Raw genomic sequence first — 17,007 nt, 5'->3', positions numbered from 1 at the left:
ACAAATATTTACACTACAAATTAATCTGACCTCTCCTCTGTAACACAAGAGAGGACACACACACACACACACACACACACACACACACACACACACACACACACACACACACACACACACACACACACACTTGAAGAAAATACAGAATACAAAGCTTAAACTAAACAAACAGCCTCTCACTCACACACACACACACACACACACCGGACCGGTGATGACTAATGCTCTGCCAGCCGCGGTGACTCATGCCGTGTGACAAGTTATTAATATGTGACTGATGATGACACAAATATCATCTGGACGGGATGTCAGCCAGAGGTTTGTTAAATTTCTCCACACTGTAAACATTTTTTATGCAAAATAGCGAATCGTGATCTTTCCTACTTTATTTATTAACATGTGGAACAAGTCGCTCACCAAACCAAACCAACACCTTGTTGAGGGTCGAAGGAAAAGTTTACAGTGTTCCTGAACGCAGCACGGTGCTGCACACAGAGCAGCAGGAAGTAACGACCTCCATCAGGAAGTATTCAGAGTTTAATATCATCACTGAGTTCCTCACGTTAACGTGACCTCTGACCTCTGGTACCTGAACATTAGTGACGTCACCATGGAAACCTGAAACTGGAGCAGACAAACAGCAGATTTTGGGTCAAATTTTTGGGTGGAATGGACTGGAAGTCGTCGGGAGACAAATCCGGTGAAGATCGAGAGACTTCCGTTGGAGAACCCCGTTGCCATGGCGCCACAGTTAAGGTGGTTTGCAGCGAATGTTTTCCCCTCAGACGCCTCAGTAGGACTCAGTGTTGACAGTCTGATCCTGGGGGATGAATTCACGGGTCTTGTCTGTGATCTTTTTGGGCCTTCAGGCGGCGCCGCTTTAAAAACAGACATGATTCTGTGGTGGAAATCACTGCATGGGCTCAGGAACACTCGGCTGTAAGCGGGTTAGTTGAAGATTTTCTGTTCCCCAAAAGTTTGACCCAAAATCTGCTGTTTGTCTGCTCCAGCTTCAGGTTTCCATGGTGACATCACTAATGTTCAGGTACCAGTGGTCACGTTAATGTTTGGAACTCAGTGATGATGATGATGAAGAGACGACACTCTGAATACTTACGAATATTTTCTTTAAGGTACTATATTGGATATATTCTTTTCATGTCTGGTGCCTCAGTGTAGAAAAACTTCTTACGACTGAAGATAAACCTACTCAGAGGAATTTTAATTCATAGTTTTGGCAGTTTTGTGTCTGTAAATATGTGAATAATTGAGTTTTGTTTGATGAATGATTCAACACCAACTTCGCACCATTATTTCCAAAATACATGAAATGTCCTTTGAGCTCCTGGTCAGCCAGCTGCAGCTCCATATTTTGCATTATTACTGATGGGTTCCCTCCAGATGTGTTTATTCTAAGGGCTTTTTCAAACGGTTAGTTGTAAAGCTTTACTTATTTCTGCTCGATAAAACAAACTGAACTCAAACGATTGAAACAGGAAATGGAAAAGCAGTCAGGGAGAAGAAACCGTGATGCGTTAAAAACGACATCACTGACAGAAAAGGTCTCGTTAACAGTCTCACGGCACTGAAGTGAATCTGCTGCTGCTGAAGCTCCGAAGATTAAATTAGACAAAACAGGGAGGAAACTGCTCCAGACAGCAACATGTGACTCACAGCAGCCTTTTAAAGCCTTTCTTTCCTCACTCGTGTGATTTCTGCTGGTTTACAGATGGTTGTTGCTCAGCAGTCTGACAGATTAGCTCCAACACTTTCTCCAGCAGTGACGGATCGCCCGACGCCTCAGTTTGAGGATTACAGCTGCAGGTTAGCAGGCTGCATGTTACACTGAAAACATGAGCCACAAAAAGATCCTTCTGGAAATATCCAATAGTCCTATTAAGAATTTAATATAACATGATCAATAATGTATTCAGAAATACCCCATAAATATCCAAATATTCCAATCTCAAATAAATTTTAATTTTTGAATTTGATGGCAGCAACGCGTTTCAAAAAAGTTGTGTAATGCTTACATTTTTTTAAATAAAAAACACCCGGTGGAACATCCCACAACTAATTAGGTGAATTGTCAGCAACAGGATTGGGTATGAAAAGAGCATCGCAGAGAGGCGGAGTCTCTCAGCAGTGAAGATGGAGAGAGGTTCACCACTCTGTGAAAGACTGCACGGGAAAATAGAATAATGTTCATGATGTTCCTCAACGTGACATTGCAAAGAATTAAGAGATTTCATCATCTATGGTTTATAATAATATCATGACAAGATTCAGAGAATCTGGAGAAATCTCTGGGTCAAGGCCAAAAACCAATTTTGAATAGCTTAGTCTTTGGGCCCTCTGAATTAAAACCAGTAGTGGAAATCAGTGCTCAGGAACACGTGTACATAGAAATAATCAACACATAAATTAAACATATCAGACAACCCCAAAAAACCACAAGTTATCAATAAGTACCCAAGAGACCGACACAGAAACAGTTTCAGAGTGCATCCAAACATCGTTGCAGCAGAGGAGGCGCAAAGGCCCTCCGTCACCATGGAAACCCCAGTAAAACTGCACAAGGTGGGGCCGGCCTCCGTCTTATTTACCAGACAAACAACAATAAACACACGTGTTTGTGTGTGGCTGTGGGGGTGATGGAGGTGTCGGCAGAGGACCCCCCCCCCACGAAAAGCATCTGAACTGCTTTATAAACAACATGAAGACCGAAGTCGTTCTTGGACGGCTTGTTTTGGGCTCCGTCGTCTCAAAAGAAAGTGTTGAAAAGCAGAAAAATCCCCGATTAATCTCCTTTCTTCCACACGGGACCAGAGGGGGGTTGAGTTTACTGCTGGGCTTTACAGGGAGGGTCAAGCAAAGCAAAGGGCTGGCTGAGCATCCCCTCTCATCTCTGGGGTTGCCCTGGCGACAGGGACAAGCGGTCCCAAACAGCGTCCCTTTTCTCAAAATGTCATCCCCGCGGTGGGGTGACCGGAGCTCCGGGCGGGTCGGGTGGGGGGGGTCGGTTGAAGAAACCAACCCGCTGAGGGAACGCCTCAGCCTGGGGGGAACCAGCAGGACACTCGACCAACGCCTCGCACGCTTTACCCAAATAAAAGCAGCAACATTCAGCAGTTAGCTTCAGTTTAGCTGATTCAGCAGTTCTCAGGTGAGCATTTATTTCCGTCTCAGTCGAAAACTGCCTGCAAAGTGAACCCAGGAAAAGTTTCTGGATCACTTTAAACTCAAGAAAAGACTTGGTACACCTACAATATCACGACATGTTCACACTAATCCCCTCGATGCCGTCTGCTGTGAAGAAATCTTTTGAAACAAACGTTTATTAAAGGCGAAACTGCTTAAATTCATGATGATTTCTGAAAGTAAAAGCCACCAGCTGGTTTTTCAAGTTTGCTGAATTAACCAGGAGATTATGATGATTCAAGAAAGGTCAAAGGTCACACCACAGAGGCTGTATGTGTCTGCCACAAAGCAGTAAAAGATTAAATTAATAGATTTAAGAAAAGAACAAGCACATTTGCTAACGGTGTCACTGTGTTGGTCGAGGGTTTAGTTAAATAATGAAGGCAGATTGATTGATGATTAAAATAATATTAATATTTCTGACATTTTAATTCCAGAGTGGATTATTTCTGTCTATTTCCCCATTGACAACTATCTAAAGGTTGGCATATACAAGATAATGTAGATAAAGCCAGTTAATTAAAAAAAACTATTTTAACTTAATCTGAATTTTTCTCAATTTAAGGACATTTTACAGACAGTAAATAAATAAAATAGTCAGATTAATTATTAATGTGCAGCAGCCTTATTGTACATAATGAAACTACAGCGGAAAAGTACCAATAAACACCACAAAATGTTGCATCACAAAGAAATAGTACAACTACAAAGCAAACAATAAGCAATATGGAAATATTAGAGCAAATATTAGACATAAAATAAGAGGAGGTGCTTCAGAAGTACTGAAAGTATTGCTATAGAAACATCTCAGAAGAGGACAAATACAGAGATAAAAGCAAGAGTGAGCACCAAAGGATAATAAAGGAATATCATGGGATGTAAACAGCACATAGACACTGCAGGAAATAAAATAAATACTGTATGAACACAGTAGTTAGTACAGCTCCTCATAGATGCCAACACTGTAGATCTGCAATAAATAAAGTCTCTCATAAGTAGACTACAGTGTAAACAAAGATTATTGCTTTACCATAAAACAAACGTTTTACCTGAAAGCACCGATACAAACTCAATAACCATGATTCACCCTCTAAATTGTCATTATAAAACAGATTAAACGCCTTAAACTCAGTAAAAGTCTCATATCCCGATGCCGAAATGCTGCAGAGCCTGAACACCAGTCAGAGAGTCGCTGCAGGAACATTATGAACCTGCTGGAGAGGCTGGTTGTTGGTTTATTCTGAGAAGTTGTGAAAATGTAAACGCAGTCTGGTTGAAGTGACACCGGGGTGAACCGAGCTCGTTCGCCGGCAGAGTGGATTCTGATGTGCGCTGGCTGAACTGGCCGTCACGCTGGAAGCAAGAGTTCAAATCAAAAACTACCGTGTGGCGGGGTTTGGTTTTTCTAACGATATCAACTTACCGGAGAGAACGTGACCAGCGGCCAAACGCTCCTGCGCAAAACTCCCGTTTAAAAATGAGCAGATGTGCAGCAGAACCAGGTTTACTGATCTCGATGGACTCCTGTCCGCATCCACAGGCAGCGCGCGCTCCGCAGCCGACCGACTCACCGACACCGGCGGCGGGCGCGTGCGAGTGTGCGTGGAGGAGGGAGCGAGAATCCCGGCCATGCGCATGCGTGCTCACTCAGGTGGAAGGGAAAAGCGCACGCCACGCCTACCTGTGTGTGTGTGTGTGTGTGTGTGTGTGTGTGTGTGTGTGTGTGTGTGTGTGTGTGTGTGTGTGTGTGTGTGTGTGTGTGTGTGTGTGTGTGTGTGTGTGTGTGTGTGTGTGTGTGTGTGTGTGTGTGTGTTCGGCCCAGATAAGCTCGACCAGCCCAACCCTTGGTAAAAAACAACAACAACAACAACAACCAAAAAACAGTCGGTGTTCCTCACCAGACGTTATTGAGGCGTTTCACAAGCCACAAATATGAAACCACACCATGGTGCAAATAAGAATATTTATATTTTTATAGATATATATCTATATAAATATATATTTATTTGCAGACTTTTCAAGTTCAGAAGCATTAAGATTATTTACTAATTTAAATTTGTTTGGAGTTATCCTCAGAGGAACATGAATTTCTGAACCGCCTTTCAGGATAGTATCAATCCAATATTTGTTGACAAATTATTTCAGTCTGGAACAAATTTTTTGGGATCAACAGACAGCAAGCTGGCTACAAATCTAAGATATTATCAATAAACAAATGAAATACATTTTAAAGTGATATTTCTACAAACAGGAACAAAACAAAAGGCACATCTTAAAAAAGAAAAAAGCAAACCAGTTATTACAACCTACCAAATGTTTTTACAGGCGAGACAAGTTAATCAACACTTCGCTTCGGTCCAAAGATGAACCATTAAAAAAATACAAATCTTCTTCCTAAAGCAGAAGAGAGCGAGTCTTTGTTACCAGGAAGTCTATTCTGATGTTTGGGGGGGAAACGAGCCTGGATGCAAGAGAACACATTCACACAGACAAAACAGCAGAGTCCGGTTTGTGTTGGTGTTGCCGGGTGAATAATTGCCTCTCTTTAAAGCAATCAGAGCAACAGCACCACAAACAGACCAGACTCTGAATCCCTCCATTTAAAGACAGAAACACTTCCTCTGCATGTTAAGCCGTTCTGCTGCGAGTCTGTAGAGCGTCCACACCTGGAAAACCAGATGTTTCCAGGGTCGTTTCGGTGTTTGTTTTTTAATGTTGAATTGCAGTTAATGTCGACCCACAATGCAATGCAAGAACTGAACAAAATGTCCCCTTAAATCTAATTTTGCAGCATAAAAGTCAAGATAGAAGATGAAATTTAGGACAAATTACAACTGGCAGCTCTGCGAGGCCCAGTTTATAGGGGGAACCATCGTTTTCTCTAAAGGGAATTAAAAAAAATACTAAAAACCTGAGCGGTTAGCACTCTCTCCTTGTGTTTGATTTCATGGCAATCTAATTAATATGTTGAAATATTTCTCTCAAAAGCGATGACCAATGCACAGAACCAACATTACCTCCCGCAGCCAGAAAGAAAATGCTAAAGTCATTTAAAACCTTTGAAAAGTGTAATTTAACCCCTCAAATCAACAACTTTCTTCAACAAAAACCTTTCTGTCTGTGAACAAAGAAAATAACATCTCTTGATAACAAACTGAAGGTTTTGTGGTACGATTTTTCAGAAAGAGAACTCAACCCTGTTCTGCAAGAACTCGTCACAACAGGACACGTTTCAAGGAAGGAGTGGAAAAACCAGCGTCGGGGGGAGGAGGTAAACACCAAACTGTGGAAAGAACCTGAAATCTGACGGGAGAAAAAGAAATGATGAAAAACACAAATGAAACTAAAACCAATAGAATTCAAAATGAGGCAATAAGCAGAAACTCACAAAGTAAACATCTGTCCTATTTTTGCACTCAGTTGTTTTTATTGGTAGATTTGACAAACAAGATTCAAAACAATTTGGTATTTATGCACATTTGGTCCTCATTTGGCGTCTACAACACTTTACTTTAGTCCTGCGGGTAGACGTGGACTACAGGCTGGCTTGAGACTTATTCAGGTTTTGGCAGTCTGATTCTAAGAGGATTTTATTTTTGCAACGAGCACCTGAGAAAAAAAAAGCTGACTGGTCATCAGTCTGTTGGAGGAGAAACAGCGGAAAACCAACCCTGATGCTACTGGGAAAAAAACATTCATTCACCTGCCGAAAAAACCCCGAACTATTCCTTTACAGTTAACTGCACAGAACACATTTTATATTAAGTTGTTTTTTTTTATAAAAACTTGTAAAAGTCCGGCAGCTTCAACATATTTAAGAAAGACTGCGGTTGATCTTTTTCTAGTGATCAAAACTTTGACATTTATAAAGTAATTGTTCTAATCTTCAACAGCCCACCGATCAAGAAAAATCCATTCAAGGTCAACTGATTTGATTTTTCACCAGAGCTTTCAGCCGCATCCCAGGTTTCCTAGAACTGACATGGAGGTTGCTCGTAAGATGTCGCTTTGAATTTGCTTTGGTTACCGAAACTACATCCATCCAAGACGTTCCAGATGCAGCTGAAAACTCAGGAAGAAAAGATCGTAAGTGGATCTCGGGATGACAAAAATGACAAAATTCTTGGAGATGTCGAACCTTGAGGTCACAACAACAGTTTGACGTTTTTAACTTGAGCGTAAATTTCCCTTTCTAAAGGCCAAATTTTATTTTGGTGGTGTACGTTTAATGTTTTAAAAGGCAAGAAGGTGTTTGGGTCATTATTGCACAAAAACGTCCACAGTCATAGTTGCATAGTTGGTGCTGTTGTTGAGGTATACTGACACACACAAAAACAAAAACGTTCATACATGTCAAAAAAGACATTTGGAGTCACGAAAGAACATTTCATCTCACAACATCATGAGAAGGCAGATTATGCTTTGAATAGAGTGCAAAGAGTGCGAGAAGATACGGTACGTGGACAAAATAACAGAAACAGCCCATATTGTGATGGAAGCTAATTGAACTTTTGCCCCATTATTTTAAAAGAACCTTTTACTGTTATTTTGTCCACTAAAAAGTCACTAAATTAATGGTCCCAATTGGAAAAGGTAAACAAGGAAGCAGCAAATGTATTTAGTAATTCCAACCAAACTGAATATAACTTTACAGACTTCGTATTTAAAGCTAAAGGGATCTGCGAAGTATATAATTGTAGGCCTTTGGTTTCAAACTTTAATCATGGCTAACACAATAATGATAAAGTAGCCTTTCAAATAATTAATAGTAAAACTTCTTAAGGTCTTTTTGCAAGTGGCTGATGACAATGTCAAAACGAGGAAGCCGTTTATCAACTGGAGTGTGTATACGAGTTCCTGTGATGGACGCAATTTGAGTTCTGTTGAAGTCGTATGTGTGCAGCTTGTCGTCGGTTGGGGTTAAAAAAAAACTGATGACAATAGAGCGTTTGATTCGACAGACAGTAAATAAATACTAAAGCTTCAGCTGGTGATTAACTGTTGCTACAACCAACCGTTTTTTACCTGTGAATGAGGCAACATCATCGACATAGTGGTATTCTTTTTTGGGTTCGTAGCAATGACACATTTTTTTGATGTAAACCATGTAAAGAGAACAGCTGACAATACAAGTCGTTCTTTAACAAAATACAGTTCACCATTAATCAAAAGCATCTTCTTTGAGGAGTGCAGCCGTGATGATGTCCAGAAGCGTTTGACAGGACACAGTGGCTCAAAATATAAAACCTTGGCTACTATTGAAAAGACAACCAACCCGGCCTTAACAACACATTGACACATTATTAGCTTGCAGAAAATGATTGGTCTCAGTAAGTCAATGCTGGTTCCCCGCTAGTTGAGTTTACAGGAGGTCGTTCATCAAATGTCCAAATCTTTCATCAAGGTGTAGCTTGAAAAAAAGGCTCCAAAACTTTGTTTCCTGATGAAATATTGTCTGAAAGAATGACGACGACCAACTTTTGATAACCAATGAACCGGCTTGCATCGTCGACGTTCAGCAACATCTGATGCAAATGATTGGTCTCTACAAGGTTGTTGAGCTGCTTGTGATGTAAATCGGAGAAGGAAATGACGAGCAGCCAATAAGACAAGCTTAAAATGACTCAAACTCAAAAACTCAACTGAGATCTGTACTTTTTCTTGGCCGATTCATTTTGATGTTTTAACAAATCAAGTTTTAACTCCATTTATCTCCAGCTGATATATTCTGGTGTTAGTGATGGTCGGTGCTGATTAAAAAAAAAACCACAAGCTGCTCGTCTAGAAGTTTTCTTTGCAAATAAAACAATGAGAGACGAGAGGTCGAGCAGCCAACCGGAGCTGCTGAGGACTGTAGCAGCGCTTATCGGCTGTGACGCTGTTTTCCAGGAGTGTTGAGGCACTTTGAGTCGCCGTGAGTTTCCGACAGCAGCGGCTGTTTTTTTTTTTAAAGTTCAAAGAAAGGCTTAGTGCTTCGCAGAGGATTAGATGGGTTTAGTCCCAACACTGAGACAGAGGAAAGGAAGCCAGAAGGGGTGCATGTGTTTGTGTTTCTCTTTAACAGTACTGCATTGTCTGCGAATATACGTAGGGTGAAGACAGAGAGATAATCTCCTAAATATAATTTCAGAATCATTTTCAAGACTTTTTTTTGCAGTCCCACCACATGTTGAGACCTTTCCAGATATCCGATATAATTATTTTAACTCCCAATTCCTGCAGCAATTAATCACCCGGTCTGCTGGAAATCCATCCCAAATCTAGAAAATGTAATTCCACTCCAGTAGAAATAACCTACCTACCAAAGTATTCCCAATTTCACATCCATCCGAACACTTCTACTCCCAAACGTTCCCCCACACAGCATCCTTCAATCCCACAAGCTCCTCCGCACTCACATCTGTCCACCTGCCATGCGATGAATCTTTGTCGTCTCATTGTTGCGTCAACTTTCCTCCAGCCAGGAGGGGGGGCCCACGCTGGGGTCGCCGAGGTTTTCGCCAGCTTGTTGAATGTTCTGCTCTAGGAAATGCTGACAGGACAAACTGTGAGCCGCGACGGCGCTGTGGAGCAGCCATAACTGGTTCCGGAGAACTTTCACCTGCAGAGATGGAAAGTAATCAGTCAAGTTCGTACTGGCTCGCATTTATAGCTCTTATGTCACTTTATATCTTAGATTGAGCACACTCCTTTATGTACAATACCTCAGATGCTACTAAACAGTGACATGTAGGGTTGGAAATAAAACTCCCAATACTGTTTTTGATGCTTCAAATATGGATGTTGCTGCAAAAGCAGCTACAGATTTTAAAATCCAACAGCATAGATTCTAAACACAGTTTCAAGATTAGTGTCACCAATTCAGTCGTGTTTGAGAATTTAGGAAATTCCCTCAAGACACTGTTCACGAGAATGGGGCGGACGTGATGTCAGAGTGACCTCTGACCCTCAACTTCTATTGAGTTCATCCTCAGGACCAAGTGCATGTTTGTGCCAAATTTGAAGACGTTCCTGAGATATTAGAGAAGAATGGGACAGATGAAAAATAAGGCCTTCCGGTCACGGCCCTCCTCGTCTTGTTCCACTTTCAACAGCTTAAATTTTGCAGTGGAAGTCGAAAAACGTTGAGGGGAAAAAATAAAAAAATGCCAAGTAAAAATGAAAACAAAAAGAGAGGGAGACTTTATGGGATGCTTTTGTGGTACGAGTTTTACTTGAACCTTTTTCTTTGCACATCTTTGGTCATCTCTCTAATGTAGATTCTTCAATACAAGCTAAAAATGTGCAAATACAGCTTGAAAAAAAAAGGTTTGACTGGTTTGGAAAAACTGGCACACAAATAATGAGAAGACATAAAAAATAATAATATGGTGGGATGGTGACAGAACCAACCGTTACGTGACCGTTAAAAGACTCGTGAACGTTTCTTCGTATCCAAGTTTTCTAAAATAAACTCTTCTCACCTTGTTCTCGTCCAGCAGCTTGACTTTGACGGACAGGTCGTCTCGGCTCTTCTGGTACCGTTCCCTCTGGCTCTGGAAGTTCTTCTGGGCCAGCTCCAGTTTGGGCAGGGTGACGGCATCCCGGGGCCCCAGGTTCAGCTCCTCCAGGTCGACTCGGTACGCATCATACTCGACCCTGGAAGTGTAGGGAAGTGACAATGGTCATCGACGGTGAGATGGCTTAATTTACCCAGAATTCATAGCAAATTAGTCCTCCTGAAAGTAGTCAGAGGCGTGCGTTCTCCACCCACCTGGCAGCCTCGTACTGCTTGGCGCTGGACATGGTGTCCTCGATGGTTTTGTTGACCAGAGTGTTCATGTCGGACGTGAAGGTGGTGACGGCCGTCGTCAGAGTCTCGCCGCTCTTCGACAGAAACCTCTGGGCCTCCGCGTTCACGCCGAACTCCACCTGACGCACAAATCACACAACATCGGTTGATTTAAACGCTTTAACGCGTCTACTCTCCGCTAGCGACGGGCATTCCCAGAAAAACACTATTCTATATTCGAGTTAGCTGTTTTTTTGGCACCCAATATTTTCCCAAGGCTCACGTGCAACGTCGGTGTTTTGAGGCTGAGCTCGGCGAAGGCGTCCCCCAGGGTCTTCTGGGTAACCGTGAACTGAGCGAGCTGATTGGCCAGCGTCTGAGCCAGCTTGGTCACGTGATCGTAGCGCTGCCGGTCGTCTTTGAGCAGCTCGAGTCGAGGCTCCAGGTCCAGATCCACCGTACGAGATCCGCGGCCGAGCTTCTCCGACAGCGCCTGCCGGGTGCACTGCGGGGGAGAACGAGCGCGATTCCCGATCGGACCGATAATTATTGATTATATCTGCTCCGCGGGAATGGAAACAGAAAGTGCAGTTAGACTCCGCCCACCTTATATGCGGTGATGCTCCACTTGCGGACACTCTGCAGTTTCTCGCCGGCCAGGTTCTTGTTGCCTTGAACAACCACAGGTCCGGTCTTTGGAGTCCGTGGAGTCGCTGGGTGGTCAGGAGCTGGGGTCAAAGGTCAACGTGGATGCAAGTTTGAATAAAATACCATCAGAGAAGTCAAATTTATTTACTTGACTGTCTGATAATGGAAACACAAAGCCATCACGGTGAAGATTCATTCATTATTTTATTGATATTCAAATATAATCAAAGATAAATGAATTTTGAGCTGCAACTAATAGTTATTTTAGAATTGAGTAAACTGTTGAAAATTTTGTCAATTCGGCGTTTTACCTATAACATTTTTAGGTTTATAAAGTTGCATTTTTCTCTGAATCAAGTGACGCATGCAAATGTCCCAAACTTAAAAATTTTAGTATACAATGAATTTATTCGTAGAAGATTACGGAAAGCAGCAGAAGAGACACACTGGAGAAGCTGGAACCAGAATTTTGGTGTTTTTTTTCTGGTCTTTTATATAAATATACATATAAAACTCAACATGCAAACTTTCCTGTCGACCAACAGATCCATGAATCGACTCATCGCTGCAGGTTCTAATCTAAAGTTTGGATCGTCTCAAAGTAAAAACGCCAGCGGATCCTGAAGCCGTAAACTGCGAAAAAGGAAAATCAAGATGATATTACGACCTTTACCTTTGCTTTGCGGCATTTCCGTGGCGACCGCTGCCGTTGCTTCAGCCGGACCGGCGGTGACGTCACCGTCTCTGTGGTTACAGTTGCTGTTTCCTTCCTGTAAAGAACGTCAGCGTAGGTGAAAAAGTTCACGGTTGAAAATGCTGCTTCAAGTTCCTGCAGGTTGGTTTTAAAGTCGTCCAGAAATGGAGGTGGAAGGCAGACAGCACCACAGGCCTGTCAATCAAACAGACACGCCCCCAAAACCAGGTCTTCTTGAATCTTCTTTTCTAATGAATGAGGGATTATTTTCAGATGGACCTCCAGAAAACTAAGAAGAAGGAGTGACTTTAGCAAGCAAAATTATTGACTTAATATTATTATTGACAGCACCTAGTGGCACTTGGTGGTATTGCAGTTTATGGCACTTCTGTACTGATCTCATTTTTCAGACCCGGAAACTACGTCCACTTTTATATAGTTTATGGTTCACACCTTAAAAACAGCTTCTACACTCGAACACGTAAACTCTGCGCTCATTGAATCTAAAGGTCTGATCTCACACACAGTTCGTAAAAACTGAGCTGAGACTCGACACTTGAATTTAGTTTTAAACTGGATGTGAAAAAGTCTGAAGGATGAGAAAAAAAGCTGCATGATTCCTCAAATTTCCAGCAGTTCTTGAACGCAGCACGAGTCTCAGCTCCATAAACATCAGTGATACCCGACAGTAAAGAGGTCAAGGGTCAGGAATCAAGGCAACCGTGACAACGTATGGAAGGATCACCGTGGGAACCGCAAGCTCACGGGGGCCAATCAGATCAAAAGGTTGCCAGGTCACCGCGGAGATCGCGGCTCCCTGCTGCGATCGGCGTCGGGCGAGAGAGGTCAGAGGTCACTGGAGCGCTCGAGACAGGAAACAGTCACCCGATGTGGACGGGAGGGAACGAAACGCACGTTCGTGTCTTCTGTGAGGACCAGCGATGACATCACGCGCACACGGCAACCCAAACCCGGACCCCGAAAACCGGGTCTGGACCCCCAAACAGGCCCCGAGTGTGTCCCGAAGAGAGGACCGGTCCAAATGTCCTCGCTACCGAAGTCTGCAACACTCACACAGGTCCTCACAGAGACAGACAAACACACACACACACACACACACACACACACACACACACACACACACACACACACACACACACACACACACACACACACACTGTGGAGGATTCGGTGGGCCGGAGGAAATGAACTCGGAGGTGCTGCGTCTCATCGAAGAGACAGCGATGCATGCAGTGACGCAGAGCGACCTGCCGGAGACCACCTTCGCTCTTTCCAAAGGTCGGAGACGCTTCCTGGTTTCTACGACGAGCTCTTTAAGAGAAAATCCACCCAAAAACTCTTCAAAAAAAACAAAAACAATAACAACAACACAGTTTTATTCTGCAGTCGCGGCTCCACCACCGTTTGAATACTTTTACTTGTTTGTTTTAATACTTTTATTTGTTTATTTTAATACTTTTATTTGTTTGTTTTAATTTGATCTCTGTATTTACATATCAAATTTTTTTTTTCTTCGATTACATCCTCTTTTATTTACGAGGTGCGATGAAAAAGTTCCAAAGCCGTGGACGAAATATCTTAAAAATCGCTTTCATTTAAGGAAGACAAATATACGCTAGCGTCTGGGTTATTCATCGGAAGTGTTCTCAACAGGTTCCTGCAAAACGTTTCACAATAAAAGCCTCGTATTATAAAAAGGCTTTTATTTTGCGAACAAAGATTTGAGCTCGTAAAGATGCCGTAATTTTAACGGGGCAAACAGGAGCGGATCAAAAACGAGGCTTCGAGTCGACGTCTTGAATCAATCGACACTCGATAACTCTCAATACTTACTGACGAGGGTTAGATACCGTATAGCTTCTCTTGTCAGCTCCAACCACCTCTGACCTCTGACCTCTGACCTCTCTCGTCAACAAGGTGTTCCCTCACTGGAGCTGTTTTTTTCTTTCGTTTGTGATGAAAGTCTGACGAGATCAGCGGGATAAAAAAAACAAAAAAACACTCCGCGTTGGCTGATTGGATGATTGCATGAGTAAGCAATACGGCAACCAGCCACCGGGGAGCGACAGAGAGGTTTTTGGTCTAAATGTACACGTTGAGTGGAGATCAGAAACATCAGAGCTGGACAGTAAGAAGAAGTTTTCATGCCGTCTCACCGCCGGAGGAGTTTCCTCCGATACGACGCCAGACGCCGAAACGCTGACTCCGCCTCTCTGCACCGCCACCTCCATCCTCCTCTTCCTCGGTCCTCTTCGTCTGGACCAAAGAGAAAACATTTAAATTGAGTCTTATTGGATGACCCTAACCCTGCGTTCAATAAAGCCAAATTAAAGCAGTTTAAATCTTCTGTGATGAATGTGTGTATTTATTCATATTGTGTTTTCACCTTTGTGTTCTTTCTATGCTGCTATGACGACCGAATTTCCCCACTGTGGGATCAATAAAGTCAAAAATCAAATCAACTCAAACGCTTCGTACCCTCACGACCACTCATGTTCGGTCGTCTGTCTCCATCTAGTGGTCACAATCGTCCACTGCAATTCAATTCAATTTATACAGAAACAAATACCCCCCCCCCCCCCCAAAAAAGTTATCTCAGCTCATCTTTGTTTTTAACAGTAAGAAAGAAAGAAAGAAAGAAAAAAAAGCCTCCGTCAGAACCAGACTCCATCAGAACCAGACTCCGTCAGAACCAGACTCTACCAGACTCCATCAGAACCAGACTCCGTTAGAACCAGGCTCCGTCAGAACCAGACCCTGCTAGAGCCAGACTCTACCAGACTCCGTCAGAACCAGGCTCCGAGGTGACCGGCGGCCCGGGTGGAGTGAGCGGAGAGAGAAAAGAGCAGCAGGTCGGAGGGATCGCCAAAATAAAAGTCCCGGTTTCGTTTTGATGTGGTGATTTTTGCACAATAAATAAAACCCAGTTGAATAATTCACTCTTTATGGAACCGTTGAGTCACTCGGCCTTGCTGAGACGTTGCAACAGAGGACGGGCGATACGATTTCCACGCCTAAAACTTTATCTCCAATAAGTGCAAAGTGCAGACGCCTCATCTTAAGGGTGTGATGGGACAATGCTTGTCGAAGAAAGGGCGACCTTTGACCTCACAAAACCCCCAAAAATGAAGTTACAATTTTCAATGTGGCATGTCCCAACGTTTAAAGTAAAAAATAAACTCTGCACAACGATATATGCACATAATACTTCCACTAGATATGGAGTTACCTGTACTTCTGCTTGGTAAGAGGAAGATGAACTTCCCTTGTGCACTTGTTTAATCTGAGAAACGTTGGTCTGAAATTGTATAAATAAAGTGAGTGACAGGTAAAGATGGCACCATCTGTATCATCCCACCTGCTCCGCCACTATTTACTATCTATTTCATCTCTAATGTAAATGTGCAGTTCACTTAAACATCAGATATCGCTGCTTCCTGCTTCTTTTTGCATAAAACTGCACGTTTGTATTCAACAGTTTACACCCTTATTCTTTTATTTTCTACATTTCTTTAAAGTTTTTTTGTGTGAATTATTTTAATATACGTTTTATTTAAAGGAGGATGAACAAAGTACGAGGTGCATATGGCTGGAATAAAATTACAAAAAGTTAATGACAGTGTTCATGTTCACAATCCAAAGAGTTCACTGGAAGAATCTCGAATCTAAAACACTTCTTGTTTTGTTTGCACTTCATTGATTCGACCAATCGATTAAACGCTTTAAAATACTAATACAACGTTGAATAAAATGGACGGGCGTGCAATAACCCAGATTTAACAGCTGTAATTACAATAAAAACACAATGTGACGTTAAATGCACAAAGTGCTGCATTAAATACAGAAAATAATCTGTCATTTAAACTGAATTAACGCTGTTAAGAAGCTCATTCTGGCCTGTTTGAGACATTACAGTTCATTTATTTGCCTTTAATTGGTGTATTTTAGTCTTATTTTCCTTCATATGTCTGAATCGGCACTCGGTTGCCAGTTTATTAGGAACACCTGGCAGACAATAACATCAGGGCTGTTTCATTTCATGTTTGTTCTGCACGCCGGAACTCGGTTTCTACATTTCAACACGTCGTAAAGTGACGAAACGGAGAGTAAAAAACAGATGAAATGGTTTTTATTCTCTCATGGACAGAAAACAAACGGGCGGAGGCAGATTTTACCTTCACAGCTTTCAAACAAACTCCTGTTTCCTGTTTCCTCCTCCTTCTCCTTCTCCTCCTCCTCCTCCTTCTTCTTCTTCTCCTTCTTGTTTTTCTCGCTGCCGTCAACTCCTCATATTTCAAATTCACAACCTGAAAACTTGACTGATTAAAAAGTTGTGAAGCCAAAAGCGAGAAAAGTCAAACATCCCCGGAAGTGTTTACTGCACGTTTTTCTTTTTTCCCCCCCGAGCGAGGAGGCGCGTTTGTTTTCCTCCCCTGTGCTCCCCGGAGGGGCGGTGACATCAGCCGGTCAGACAGGATCAGCTGTGAATGACGTAAAACTGGAGTTAAGACCGTGTTGAAATACTCGGTTATAAGTCCTGCATTCAATGTCTTCATTTAGTAACAATAAAAAAATCACGTGGAAGGCATTCAAAACGCCATATTTTTTTTTATTAAAATAAATTTACAATAGCTACAAATTCTGTGACAAAAAGTCAAATAATGAGTTTGTA

The 17,007-nt window shown here is 42.4% G+C and overlaps 2 protein-coding genes across 2 annotated transcripts in view; both read right to left on the bottom strand.

Moving 5' to 3' along the window:
- The window catches only part of LOC138632414 (FH2 domain-containing protein 1-like), a 29,092-nt gene extending 24,310 nt beyond the window's left edge, over positions 1 to 4,782 (bottom strand). The window contains 1 exon segment of the mRNA XM_069717960.1: positions 4,625 to 4,782. The gene's annotated coding sequence lies outside the window, so the exon portion shown is untranslated.
- A 1,837-nt stretch (positions 4,783 to 6,619) lies between these two features.
- LOC138632446 (arfaptin-1-like) lies at positions 6,620 to 16,711 on the bottom strand. Its single transcript, XM_069718018.1, has 8 exons — positions 16,511 to 16,711; positions 14,492 to 14,591; positions 12,294 to 12,390; positions 11,579 to 11,700; positions 11,256 to 11,477; positions 10,955 to 11,112; positions 10,665 to 10,839; positions 6,620 to 9,802 (listed from the first exon to the last, which is right to left on the bottom strand). The coding sequence occupies exons 2-8, from the start codon at positions 14,564 to 14,566 to the stop codon at positions 9,647 to 9,649; spliced, it is 1,005 nt and encodes a 334-aa protein (XP_069574119.1). The 5' UTR covers positions 14,567 to 14,591; positions 16,511 to 16,711; the 3' UTR covers positions 6,620 to 9,646.
- Positions 16,712 to 17,007: the final 296 nt, after the last annotated feature.

The sequence above is a fragment of the Brachyistius frenatus genome, unplaced genomic scaffold (assembly GCF_029030835.1).
Source record: "Brachyistius frenatus isolate BFR_SWC_R1_liver_20210118 unplaced genomic scaffold, ASM2903083v1 Contig_184, whole genome shotgun sequence".
In the NCBI taxonomy this organism is placed as follows: Eukaryota; Metazoa; Chordata; class Actinopteri; family Embiotocidae; genus Brachyistius; species Brachyistius frenatus.
Note: the sequence above shows the minus strand (reverse complement) of the source record. Positions and strands in the feature narration are given on the sequence as shown.

Bases quoted from the DNA above. Each gene is read 5' to 3' on its own strand.
- LOC138632446 (XM_069718018.1), bottom strand. From the start codon at position 14,566: ATGGAGGTGGCGGTGCAGAGAGGCGGAGTCAGCGTTTCGGCGTCTGGC. The intron at 12,391-14,491 runs GTGAGACGGCAT...CGTTCTTTACAG, and splicing joins CGGAGGAAACTCCTCCGGCG to GAAGGAAACAGCAACTGTAA. The intron at 11,478-11,578 runs GTGGGCGGAGTC...TCTCCCCCGCAG, and splicing joins GGAGCATCACCGCATATAAG to TGCACCCGGCAGGCGCTGTC.